The 14279-nt window shown below is 38.6% G+C and overlaps 1 protein-coding gene and 1 pseudogene across 1 annotated transcript; both read right to left on the bottom strand.

The window, feature by feature from the left end:
- Window positions 1–10669: 10669 nt before the first annotated feature.
- On the bottom strand, window positions 10670–11125 carry LOC143579268 (secreted RxLR effector protein 161 pseudogene; annotated as a pseudogene).
- Window positions 11126–11644: 519 nt separating this feature from the next.
- Window positions 11645–12975, bottom strand: LOC143579267 (uncharacterized). The gene is made up of 2 exons (XM_077062622.1): window positions 12615–12975; window positions 11645–12060 (listed from the first exon to the last, which is right to left on the bottom strand). The coding sequence occupies exons 1-2, from the start codon at window positions 12973–12975 to the stop codon at window positions 11645–11647; spliced, it is 777 nt and encodes a 258-aa protein (XP_076918737.1).
- Between the last annotated feature and the right edge of the window lie 1304 nt (window positions 12976–14279).

Genomic DNA, 14279 nt, shown 5'->3' with positions numbered 1-14279 from the left:
GTAAGCAGGTATACAACTTAGTATGGTTTTCATCGCTTCAGTGATACGGATTAGGTTCAATTAAGCTCAAAATATAGATGGACATCACCTCAGAGATTGTGATGCCTCCTATCTATTCTCAAAGCGTATTCGGCTTTCCCCAAGTCACCCCGAGTTGACCTCGACCCGTAGTGTCTGATCAAACAGGTAAGTACATATTGATCATTAGAGTCTTCTTCCCGTTCTCTTTCTTGCCTCTTGATTGACAATGATAACACAATAGGCTTCAGAAGGCTTAACAATTTTTTTTTTTTAAGATTTACATATCTTCAAACAGTAAACTACTGCAAGTCCCGAATCTGGATCACTGCAGGTACTTGACACACTACCTTCTCAGACATCAGAACACTCACGGGCTCGTGTATGACTAGATAATCGCTTTTCTGCCTATCATTCGGAAAGATGTATATGGAGACATACACAACTCTGAATGAGTCTCCACTTTAGATCGAGAAGATTTAGTTAGTATCACTTCTACTTTTACGCACCATAAAAAGCTACCATAACATACAATGACTGTTCTAGAGTCTTTTAGGCCTAATAACTTCACTAGTTAAGCACACAGAAATAGTTTGCGTATCACGTTCCAAGGATGGATCAATTTTCTTAAAAACATTGTATTGAAACTTCTTACGAAGTTATAGACTTGAAGAATTATATCATCTCCCAAAAAAATTTTAGATTCTATCGCCCCGATCAAGTCAAACTCTTCAGGTAAAGGCTATCCTGAAGATCCAATGGATCAGCTGGACCGACCACATACGAGTATGTGTCCTTCTAACTAAGTATGAACGACTATTTTTCAGCGAAAGAACAAAACCTATCATAAACCGCCCCGGTCACTTTCAGTCATCTGGTCAATGGCTATCCTCATAATCTACTAGTAGAAGTAAGGACCAAACATATCCAAAGATGTGTCCGTCAAACTGAAGCAACCGACATAATTTTAAGTGATAGTGACGTTTTTTTTTAAATAAAAGAACCGAGAAACACGGTTACTCGGGATTGATCATCCCATTAAGCTCAACAAGATTTTGAAAACGAGTTCGGTCAAACGCTTTAGTAAAAAGATCAGCGAAATTATCTAACGAATCAACCTTTTCGAGCACTATTAATTTCTTCTCAGAACAATCCCGTATAAAATGATGACGAATGTCAATGTGTTTAGTTTTGCTATGTTTTACGGGATTGTTAGTTACTGAGATTGCAGCAGTGTTATCAATGCAAATAGGAGATTGAGCAAAATTCAGACCGTAATCGCGCAATTGCTGTTGTATCCAAAGAACCTGGGAGCAGCAGTTTGATGCTGCCATGTACTCTGCTTCACAGGTGGAAATGGCTACCGAGGTCTGCTTCTTACACTGCCATGATACCAATCTTCCTCCCAGAAACTGGCATCCACCGGTTGTCGACTTCCTGTTCTGATTGCAACCTCCATAGTCAGAGTCTGTGTAAGCAACCAAGTCCAGGTCTCCTCCTTTTGTGTACCACAAACCCAGCTTAGGCTTGACTTTGAGATACCGAAATATCCTCTTCACTCCTTTCAAGTGAGATTCCTTCGAGCTTGCCTGAAATCGAGCACAAAGACAAACTGCAAACATAATATCAGGTCTAGATGCAGTCAAACACATTAAAGAACCTATGATTGGTCGATATTGGGTGGGGTCCACGTCTTCATCACTGTCCGAATCAGCACCCAATTTGTGGTTGACGCAAACCGGAGTATCAAATGGAGTGTTGTCCTCCATCTTGAAGCGTTTGAGAACGTCTTTGACATATTTAGTTTGATGGATCAACATCCCATCTTTCTTCTGATCAACCTGCAATCCTAAAAAGAAAGTTAATTCACCCATTGCACTCATTTCAAACCTCTTTTTCATGACTTCTTCAAACTCCTGACACATGACGACTTTTGATGCAGCAAATATGATGTCGTCCACGTAGACTTGAACCAGTAGAAAACACGATTAAGGATATAACAAGCTGTAGCAACAGCTTCAGCCCAGAACACCACGGGAAGTTTAGCATCAGCCAACATGGTTCTGGCTCCTTCAATTAGCGTTCTATTCTTCCTCTCACCCACCACATTTTGTTGCGGAATGTACGGGGCGCTGTACAGATGGTCTATCCCTTTTTGTAAGCAGAACATCTCCATCTGGTAGTTTTTGAACTCTGTCCCATTATCACTCCTGATGTACTTAACCTTTCTCCAAACAATGTTTTCAACCTTGGTAATCAAGTTAATCACCAACTGAACCGTCTCATCTTTTGCCATCAGAAAATATACCCAAGAGTATCGAGAGTAATCATCGGTTACTACCAAGCAGTATGAAGTTCCACCTAGACTCTTTACATTCACGGGACCAAAGAGATCCATGTGAAGCAGGTCTAGTGTACTGACGATTGAGGTAACCTTCTTGGAGTGATGAGGTTTCTTGTGTTGCTTTCCCTTCTTGAACGACAAGCATTGATCTTCAGAGTTAAAATTCTTCAAGGGAACACCCAGCACCAGGCCATTCTTGACAATGTAATTCATTTTGCGAAGATGTATATGCCCCATTTTTCGATGCCATAATTCTGACTCAGATTCAGTTGCCTTGGACAAAAGACATGATTCTTCGGTTGTCATCTCAGTTGACCTCATATCCATTACATACGTGTTCTTTTCTCTTGGAGCTCTCATCACCACCCATGCCTCTGGTATCTTGAAACTAGGATAAAGGACGATTGCCTCGTTTTTAGTAAAATGCACCGTGTAGTCTTTATCACAAATCTGAGATACACTCAACAAGTTATGCTTCAATTCTTCAACAAAGTTCACCTTCTCTAACTTCATTTTACCATTTGTCACAGTTCCAATACCAGTAATTCTACCGCCACTCTCTCTAGCAAAACTTACCCTACCTCCTTGAACAGGTTTCCATTCGTGTAACAAATTCTTGTTACCAGTCATGTGCCGGGAACAGCTACTATCCACAACCCACAGATTGTTTACAGCCCTGTTCAACTGTTCCTGCACAGATAAAGAAAAGAATAAAATCTGGGTACCCAAGACCTATTGGTCTTGGGTTGATTAAATCTGTTAAACGGCATCCCATACTTTGGTTGTCCAAAGTCAGTTTGAGAATGATTTCTGTAAGTCCTAAAAGGAAACCTTCTTGAGGATTGACTATGAGGCCTACCAAACCTTAGTGAATTAACCGAATTATGATGGTAGGTTTGGTTGTTAACTGGGAAAAACTGAGATTGATATCTTTGAAATCTTGGTTTAGTCCAATGTCTGAACTTTGGTGAGTTAGCATTCTTACCATTATAGTAATTACTATTCGTTTTATTCTCAGTTTTCGGAGGCTTCATACCTCCGAATCTCTGATTTAGAGGACAATAAGCAATCAGGTGTCCTATTTGATTGCATCTGAAACAACTCCTGTGTTCAACTTTCGTCTCAACCGTTGTTTCAGATGTTGAGGTTGCATTACTATTTGTTTGTCTAACATATGGTGGGACAAACGGGTTTAGGGGAGAGTTCTTTTCAGTTGGCTTATATTCCTCCCCACGTTTTAGTAACACTACCTCTTCTTTTATCTCACTAGATTCGAATGTCTTGTCCGAATTTGATGAGACAGAGCTAGGAATAGAAATCTTAACATTCGAAACAGGCTTACTCGTTTCGTTTTTACTCACTTCAGGTTCTTTAATCGAAACTTTGACAGGAACTGTCTGACTAATCTCAACATCAACAGATTTCTGATTACTAGGATCATACGTATAGTTATGGTTATATGGTGGCGGAACTTCAGAAAGTCCAATTCCCCCTTTGTTAACTGGGGAACGTTGAACACTTACGATGTGATCAAGCATTGCTGAGGAATTTCTAAACTGTTCAAATTTTCTGTTTAATTCCACCACTTTTACCTGGTAATCAGCTATCTGTTTATCCCTTTCAGCAATTAGTTTGGTTTTTTCCTCTAACACTTCATAACTAAGATCAATTACTTGTATTTTATCAGCTAGACTGGCTTTAAGACTTCTGATATCTTTATCACTAGCTTTTATTTTTACCGAGTAACTGTTTTCTCTAGTTTTAGTGTAATGATGATCTTCTTTTAACGTTTTAAATTGAGCGTCCAAACTAACAAACTGATCAGTTACTGTTTTCAATTGTTCAGATAGATTTTCACATTGCATACAATGAGGTTCAGAACTTACCTCAGAGAGCTGATCGTTCACTTCTGCCATATAAGCTTGATTTTCTCCCGTCTCTTTCTCACTTCCTGCAGTTTCGATGTTCACCAAATTTGCCTGTTCGAAGACTTCCTCAACCTGTAGATTCCAGTTGTACCCACCATTGTGTCTAGATACCATAGCCCTATTTTCACTACCTCCCCCATTCTGTTGTGCAGGCCTGTTCTGACTACGTTCGACTCTCTCATTTGTACATTCCTTGGCAAAGTGACTATTTTGTTGACAGTTGTAACATCTAACCTTTGATTTGTCAAAACCTGGTCTTTCGCCAACAAACTTTCTACCCGTTTTCTTCATGAATCTTTTAACCCGTCTTACTATCATAGCCATCTGCCACTGCAGGTCCATCTCTTCTAGATCATCAGCATCAATTTGATCATAGTCTTCATCCAAAGTTGCGGGATCGACTATTTTACCTTTGATGTAATTCTCATAAGATGCAATGAAAGATACATAGAAAGCAAACTGTTGTTCAGCTGATTTAACACTCATGGGCATCTGTGAGTAGTCGTTGGTTGGAACATTTGATGAAAAGTTACCAGTTGTGGCTTGAGGTTTTGAAGAATTACTTCCTGCAGCTACGAAACATACATCACCATCCATGTTGAGAGTCACATGACCATCATGAGTTGAATTTGAGTTTGAGTCTCCTTTTGAGTAATAAGCAGAGGATTCTGACTTTGAACTTGAACTTGAAGTAACTTTCGCACCATACATTCCCGGATCCTGAACCTGATCAGTTGGTGTCTCTTTCCGAACCATGTTAAGTTCAAAAGTTCGTAATTTATTGACTGCTGTTTCTAAATCAATATTGGCAAACTCTTTATCTTCTCTCATCAAAACCGTGTACATTTCCCATTTCGGTGGAAGAGCATCAAGAAGTTTTTCTACAATCTCTTCTTCTTTATAGTCAATTGAGTAATTTCTAAGTTCGGTCATCAGGTGATAATATCTTATGATGATATCATCAAGTGATTCATTTTTCAAATATTTGAACACCGAGAATTGGGTTTTGAGTAGCTTAATTTTGGATGCACGTATCCCCACATTACCTTCATATCGATTTTCTAGCGCTTCCCATAGCTCTCTAGCGGTTTTGTATTTCCTGAAGGTGTGAAGAATCTCTTGTGGAAGAGCCATGGTGATTGCCGCATGAGCTTTACTCTCTGCCTCATACATTTTCCTCTCCTCCTCATCCATCTTACTGTACTTCTTTATTGGTCATGACCTTCAAACAAGGATGTTGGTGGAATGTATCCGTCTTGTATGCACACCCACATCTTAGCATCTTGATATTTAACATACTGTTCGAACCGATCTTTCCAAGCAACGAAATCGGTACCCTTAAGCATTTTCGGAGCCTTAGTTGCTGAACCGGCTTCAACTTCCATTTTCACCAGTTCCGTAATGTTTATCGAAGTCATCGCTGAAAGAAACACGACTTGAACACACACACAAATTTTTTTTTTTTTTAATTTGAACAGTGACCAGTAGGCGAAGTTATGCTTAACTTCGCTTAAGCTTAACTTCGCTTGATTCCTTAACTTCGCTGAAACTCTTAACTTCGCTTGCTACTTAACTTCGCTGCTACTTAACTTCGCTTGATGACAACTTCGCTTAAACTTATAACTTCGCCTAAACCCTACGAACAGTGACGGCAACTTCGCCTGATGAACACAAGGTTTTTGCAGGTTTTAATTTGACGTATTGCGAGGTATGCGAAGGTGTAATGGGTAATATTTGATAGTGGGAGATGGGTAGGGCACAAAAACTAGGTATTTCAACGTAAACTCGTCCCGCGAATAGTCGAACGGAACGATTTCTACACTCGTGTGATAATCCCGAACCACACAATCACGAGCAAATGCTCTGATACCAAATGTAGGTTCCCAGCCGGATCTACACGGAAGTATCTCGTACTACGAAGGTGCGGAATCCCTACGTAAGACGATACGAGCGTAAGATGTAAACTACGTTAACACCGAACACGAATACACGTTACAATGCTCAAAAGACACGTTGTATTGCAACACTTTAACACGTGACAATCAATCACAATTACACGTTCTGGCCGAGTCCTATACAAGCCGTAACACATGAATATATATGCTACGACAACTTCGCCTAACAGCCTAGGCGAAGTTGTCATTAACTTCGCTTGTCCACAAGTTCGCTTATATCAGGCGAACTTGTGAGACAAGTTATCTAAAACACCAAAACAAAACAAACTAACACGATTACAGACACCAGATATTGAACTCCTGACATCAGTATCTTCTTTAACTCTAACCTGGTTCGTGTGATTCAATCGATCCTGTGCTCTGATGCCAGTTGTTAGGATCAGACGGGTTAAACACACGAACACAAATCACACACCACTCAACTCACAATCAAGAACAACACAAAGATTTATAGTGGTCCGGTCTGGCTCTGTCCTACATCCACTCTCGATAACTAGGAGGTTTTTATTACTTGCTTGATGATATAAACATATACAAGATCAGTCTCTTATATAGAGATTATAGAGAAATTTGTCAAACAAAGAAATTAATGTTGCAGAAGAAAATGGATAACTCACAGTGTCTTCAGCCACTTTTTTTGACAGGCTGCAAAATATACTAATAATGAATTAAAAGATTATATATATATATATATATATATATATATATATATAAACACTCTCTCTCTCTCTCTTCTACATTCTACATTCTGCAATCCCACCTCCACCATCAACAACCCACCACCTCCACCTTTAACTTACCGTCATCAACCACCGTTGTCGGAAATTAATCTCTCCCCGGAAATTAATCCCCTCCCCCAAACAAACATCACAACACAGATCTGATAATGGCAGAAATCAAACCGTTGCCACCGAGCCCATCGGAACCCACTACTTCCACCTTCACTTTCGCCGGAAATCAAACCGCTGCCACCAGGCCCTATCGGAACCCTAACCCAGAACAAATCTGAGACGGGTTCTTGGATTGAGTTTACAGATCTGACAACGGCGGTGCTAGTTTCTTAAGGTGGATGCAGTGATAGTGGTGGAGCGTGATGCTGACAGTGATTTGATTTGGAAACATTGTCGCCGGAAAAGAAAAACGTCATTCGGAAACATGATATAGAGTTGCCGGCAACCCTAATTCAGGTTCGATTTGGTCCGATTAAGATGTGATTTGGTCCATTTAAGGTGTTGTAGAGGTTTGATTGATGAGGGATATGTAGACCAACGAGTCGTTTGCAGTTGTGAGAAGGTGCTCCCGTGGTTGTATGGGGTGGGGTGGGTTCTGGTATGGACACGGCAGGTGGTTGAGGTTTGGCCTGTAGAAGGAGAAAACGGTGGGTGGGTTTCGGTGGTTGTGGTGGCTCGCTGGAGAAGACGATGGTGGTGGTGTATGAACAGAAGAGAGATATATTTTTTCATATATATATATATATAGGGGTGAGTTATTGTAAAATAATCAGTTATCGTACATTAGGTACGCGAGCTTTATAAACGTCGATTTAATTTTTACGCGGTGGCATAATCGTAAATAACCTAAATCTAATTCTACGATCTAATTCATCGGACGTCTATCCATATCAATATAATTCAATCGTCAATCCATATCAAACTAATCTACAGATTGAAATCAAACTAAATTGAGTTATCTAAACCTAAAAATGTTCGTTACATGCAAAACTTCAAACACAATCAGTCAATTTTTTTTACAATTAAACAAACGATTGTTGTTTGTTCTTCAATTTTTCGCCTAATCATACAAATTTGAGCCTTCAATTTTACAGTTGTAACTTATTTTGGATGTTAAACAAAACTGAAGACACTGTACTTATAAACGTTCTGACAAAAAACGAACACCTTTAAACGTTCAAGTTTAGAAGTTTTGTACCAAAATTTTAGAAGTTCTAACAAAAAGGTTTAGAAGTTCTAACAAAAACATCAATTGATTATGGAATTGCAGAAATAACGCACTCAATCGAGCTCTGATTAGGGTTCAAAATATTATATTTAAACGTTCTGAATCAAAATTGAAGACCTTTAAACATTCTAATACGTTCAAAGAGGTTCTAACAAAAAAAGAACATCTTTAAACGTTATGAAACAAAACTGAACATCTTTAAACGTTCTAAGAAGTTCTGACAAAAAAAGAACATCTTTAAACATTCTAAGAAGTTCTGACCAAAAAAAGAACATCTTTAAACGTTTCAGCCTTAAACATTTAAACGTTCAGGGCTCAAAAATTTGAACGTTCAGTTAAAACCCATCACTCAAAACTCAAAATTGATCAACTGAAAGTTCATATTGATGATAAATTAGACCAATTTCAAAGTTTAATTGATCAATTAGTTCAACAATTTCAATTTCAATTGGCCAATTTTATCAACTGACCTGTGAACAAGTCGACAGAGGAAGACGGTGTACGGTGGATGGAATCGTTGGATGGTGCACGGTGGGCAGAATGTTGGATGGTGACGAATTGTTGAACAGTCATGTTGAAGGGGGACGGAATCTATGGGAGCAGTGGATCAGATTTGATGAAAATTACAATATTGCCATCGCGTGTTATTTGAAATCGACGGGGATACGAGTCTCGTACGTAATGTACGATTAGGGATATTTTATTGGATCCAATATCTATATATATATATATATATATATATATATTATTTTTTAAATATTTTTTAATAAGTGGGTAAAAAGACCAATATGCCCTCATGAGCAAGCATGTGACCTGAGTTAACGAGAAATACTAAATGAGTTAGGGCCAAAGGGCAAATGGTGTAACATTTGGAAACATAAAGTACAAATTATGTTATCTTTAAAGATAAAGGACAACCACTGAAATTTGATGTAAACATAAAGGACAATTTCTGTAATTTTGTCCCGATTATAATCCATATTAAAATTTTATTATAGTAATTCATAACAATAATAATGATTATAAATTTTTTTATAATAGATTTGTTGATCAGTTCTTCATGTATATAATAGAAAACATGAATATTACGATAAACCTACAACTAAAATATACCTGTCACAGCATAGAGAGAGGTCACGGTTGATGAGAACGATCCAGACGACATGACAGTCAGCTTGGTCGGGTTCCCCTTTAATATGTATATTAGTGATGGGGATTAGGGTTCTTGAGAAACCGAATAATATAGAGGGAGAGAGGGTCACGAATTTATTTGTGAGGTTTAGGTTATGTTCAATGATGTTAATTAGTCTCTCCATATATTTATATACACCCAAGGGGAAACCCTTGATTAGCAAGTCTTTGGCTTTACGAGAGAAAGCTCGTCGTAGAAAAAAGTCTTTCTCTTCCCGTCCCGGGTCATAGGTGCGTCCACAGAAGAGGAAATCGCAATGCATCTTGCTCAGCAGGTGTAGCTTGGTGTGAGAGTGTAGCGGGGGTAAGGTAAGGAGTCCGGCAGAGAGGAAGGCAAACCGGCCTATTAAGCGCAGCTAAGCTAATATGCGCCGGAGAAAGCCAGGTGCCGTAGGTAAGCTCTATTCGGCCCGGAGCATTGATTCCCCATAACGAATAGGCTAGCTCTATCTCTCAATTACCTATGAAATGGTAATTTGGTCCATCAACAATTACCTAGCTAATATAATAATAAGGTATAATTAATTAACTTTGATCTTATTATAATATAAATGATCATGTAGGTCATTCATAAATATATATATATATATATATCTATATATATATATATATATTCTTACATTCTGCCACTTGGCCAAATATCATTTATTATGAGCATTAGATTAGTCTGCAGATTTTAACACTCATTTTAGCTTTAAACTCAAACTGGAGCAGAGAAATACAATCATTGAATTGAACATCAGCTCAAGATCCCCATTAATCATATTGCAGTCCTTGTTTAAAACCTAAGTAGTTATGATCAAAAGTATATAAGTAAGCCCTTCAACTATTTGATTTGTATAATAATTTGTCTATATGTCATTACGCATGCAGAACATATTAAGAGACATACAAAATCAAAACTGAGGAAATTTTATTAAATAAAATGTAAATAAGTACAATATGCAATTAAATAAGGTCTTCAGTAAATCCCATATTAGCACCATGTTCTTCAAAAACTTTAGGTGGGAGACCTTCAGTCATCGGATCCGCTAGCATATTATGCGTACTAATATACTCAATACAAAGTTTATTTTCCTCAAGTCGTTCACGCACGAACAAATACTTTGTATCAAGATATAAACCAGCTCCAGTCGAACTGTTACTGTTTGAGAAATTAACGGAAGCTGAATTATCACAATAAAGCTTCAATGGTCTAGAAATGGAATTGACTAATTTGAGTCCAGAGATCAGATTTTTAAGTAACATTCCACAGCATGTAGCATTATAAACAGCTATATATTCTCCATCATAGTGGAAGTAGTCGTTAGCTGTTGCTTATGACTCCTCCATGAGATGGGCCCGCCTGCTAACATAAAGATATACCCCAAAGTGGACTTCATGTCAACTTTGCATTTAGCAAAGTCAGAATCGGAATAACCTACCACTTCTAAATTATCACTTCTTCTATAAGTCAGTTTGTAGTCTTTCGTCCTTTGAAGATATCGAAGCACCTTCTTAGCTGCTTTCCAGTGTTCAAGGCCAGGATTAGTCTGATAACGGCCTAACATTCCAGAAATATAAGCAATATCTGGACGAGTACAAACTTGTACATACATAAGCCTCCCGACTACAGATGCATAGGGTATCAATCTCATTTGTTCCTTTGCAACCTCTGTTTTCGGACATTGGAATGCCCCGAAAACGTCTCCTTTAACTATTGGAGCTGCAGTTGGGTTGCAATGTTGCATTTTGTAACGAGTAAGGACACGGTCAATGTAGGCCCTTTAAGATAATCCTAAGATCCCTCTGTGTCTGTTTCGGTGAATTTCGATGCCAATAACATAAGAAGCATCTCCGAGATCCTTCATGTCGAAGTTATGCGAGAGTAATCGCTTCGACTCATGCATCATGTCTAAACTATTACTTGCCAATAGAATATCATCTACGTAAAGGACAAGTATAGTAAACTTACTCCCACTGATTTTGAGGTAGGTGCATTGATCCACTTGATTCTTTGCAAAACCTTGTTTCTTCATGACTTCATCAAACTTTAGGTACCATTGACGTGATGCTTGTTTCAACCCATATATTGACTTCTTGAGCTTACAGACTAGATGTTCTTGACCTTCAGGTTTAAAACCTTCAGGTTGCTTCATGTACACCTCTTCGTCTAAAGTGCCGTTAAGGATAACGGTTTTCACGTCCATCTGATGCAGCTCTAAGTAAAAGTGAGCTACTAGGGCCATAACGATCCTTAATGAATCTTTTCAAGAGACAGGTGAAAATGTCTCTTGATAGTCAATTTCCTCTTTCTGAGTGTAGCCTTTTGCAACCAATCTCGCTTTATAGCATTCAACGTTCCCATTTGGATCAAGTTTTGTTTTGAACACCCAATTACATCCTACGGGTTTGACACCGTTGGGCAATTCTACCAAATCCCAAACGTCATTTTTCCTCATGGAATGAAGCTCATCAATCATCGCTTTATTCCATTCAGAAGACTGATCATTGCTCATGGCTTCATTATAAGAGATAGGATCATTATGCTTTCCGGCGTCAGCTTCAGTCAGGTACGTGACATAATCATCAAAGTTAGTGGGTCTTCTAGACCTGGATGACCTTCTGAGTTGATTAGCGGGTTCAGCATTGTCTTGGTTTTGAGTGTTTGATGTGCCTTCATTTTCTGTTATAACGGGTTCTCAGTGTGTAGAAGGTGGTGCAGAAGGTTCAATTGCATGAGGTACAAGAGGAATAACCGGAGTTACAATAATCGACGAGTCTTCCCCCCATCTTGTATTTCTTGCAATTCTTCATAAGGGTTAGTACTGCTCCCACTGATCTTGTAATCCTCCAGGAACACGACATGCTTGGTTTCTAAAATACGAGTGACATGAGAAGGACAATAGAAACGGTAACCCTTTGAATTTTCAGGATACCCGATAAAGAAGCAGGTAACAGTTTTAGGGTCAAGTTTCTTTAGGAAAGGGTTATAAAGTTTTGCTTCAGCAATACAGCCCTATACTTTCATATAATTAAGACTCGGTTTCCTTCCTGTCCAAAATTCATAAGGAGTTTTAGGGACAGACTTAGAAAGAACTCTATTGAGTATATGAACGGCTGCTTTTAAGGCTTCAGTCCAGAGAAATAGAGGTAAATTAGTGCTGGCTAACATACTGCGTACCATATCCATAAGGGTTCGATTTCTCCGTTCAGCGACACCATTTTGCTGAGGAGTACCTGGCATGGTATATTGGTTCACGATCCCATGGCCCTTACAAAACTCATAAAATGGACCAGGGGCCTGACCCACATCAGTATGTCTTCCATAATATTCACCTTCTCTATCTGATCTGACAACTTTTATTTGACGATCAAATTGTTTTTCAACTTCAGTTTTATAATCTTTAAAAGTTGTTACAGATTCAGATTTTTCTTTAATGAGATACAGGTACATATATCGGGAATAATCATCAATGAAAGTGATAAATGAAGTATGTCCAGCTATGCCAGCAATGTGGTAAGGACCACTAATATCAGTATGAATGAGTTCTAATAGATTAGAGCTTCTAGTGGCACCTTTCTTATTTGCTAATGTCATTTTGCCTTTAAGGCATTTGACACATGTTCCAAATCGGTGAAATTGAGATGTGGTAAGACTTCATTCTTCACGAGACGGGCTAACCGGTCTCGTGAGATGTGGCCTAAACGTTGATGCCACAACATAGAAGAAGTCTCTAAGTCTCGTTTCTCTTTAATCTTTGTGAGTGATTCATTAATATTATATGACAACAAAGATTTAGAAAAATTATCATCTAGTTCTAATCTATAAAGACCCCCATCCAAAAAACTATAACCAAACACTTGAGAATCTAAAGAAATAGTAAGTTTGCCACGACCATGAGAAACATCAAAACCGTCCATGTCTAACTTTGAACCTGATACAAGATTCCGAGTAATCTCAGGAATATATAAGGTATCATAAAGTTTAATACATAAACCAGTTTTCATTATTAATTGTAAAGTTCCCATAGCCTTGACTTCAAGCTCTTTATCATTTCCCAGTCTTAGTGTTCTTTGGTTTCTTTCCAGCTTCCAGATTGAAAGGAATCCCTAAGTAGAATTGGTCACATGAACCATAGAACCAGAATCAAACCACCATGTATTAGCAGGAACAGTTAAATTATAGGACTCAAGTATCATAAAGAGATCATTACCTTTCTTAGCCAGCCACTCCTTAAAGTCTGAACAGTCCTTCTGCTTATGAATGTACTTCTTACAGAACTTGCAGAAAGGCTTTCCAGTGGAGTTCTGAGAACTGGTTGAGGCACTTGTATTAGTCTTCTGAACTTTAGCAAACTCCTTTCTTGGATTAGTGTTCTTCTGCTTCTTGGAACTGGTGGCAAGGTAAGCAACTTCATGTTTGTCCATCTTCATACGCTCTTCCTCTTGCACGCACATAGCAGTCAGCTCACTCATAGTCCATTTGTCCTTCTGGGTGTTGTAATTGATCTTGAAAGTTTCATAGGCAGCTGGAAGAGAGGTCATGATGAAGTGCACCAGAAAACCATCACTGATCTCCATGTCTAATCCCTTCAGCTTATGGGCCATGTCGTTCATCATCATAATATGCCCACGAATGCCACTCCTACCATCATACTTAGTAGTCACCAACTTGAGAATCAAAGTACTGGCATGCGCCTTAGACGATCCTGTGAATTGCTCCTCCACAGAAGCCATATAGGTTTTAGCATTTTTAGAGTCTGGAATGGATCCTCTTATGGACATGCTAATGGAGTTTTTCATAAGCATTAGAGACATACGGTTACATCTCTTCCATTTTTCGAATAATAAGTGTTGAGCAGGGGTGCTTTCAGTGGTTAGTGCCGGAGGTTCATCCTCATT

The sequence above is a fragment of the Bidens hawaiensis genome, unplaced genomic scaffold (assembly GCF_021521415.1).
Source record: "Bidens hawaiensis isolate Kalapana, Puna unplaced genomic scaffold, B.hawaiensis_p1.1 tig00029644_1, whole genome shotgun sequence".
NCBI lineage: Eukaryota > Viridiplantae > Streptophyta > Magnoliopsida > Asterales > Asteraceae > Bidens > Bidens hawaiensis.
This window is presented reverse-complemented; position numbering and strand designations above follow the sequence as displayed.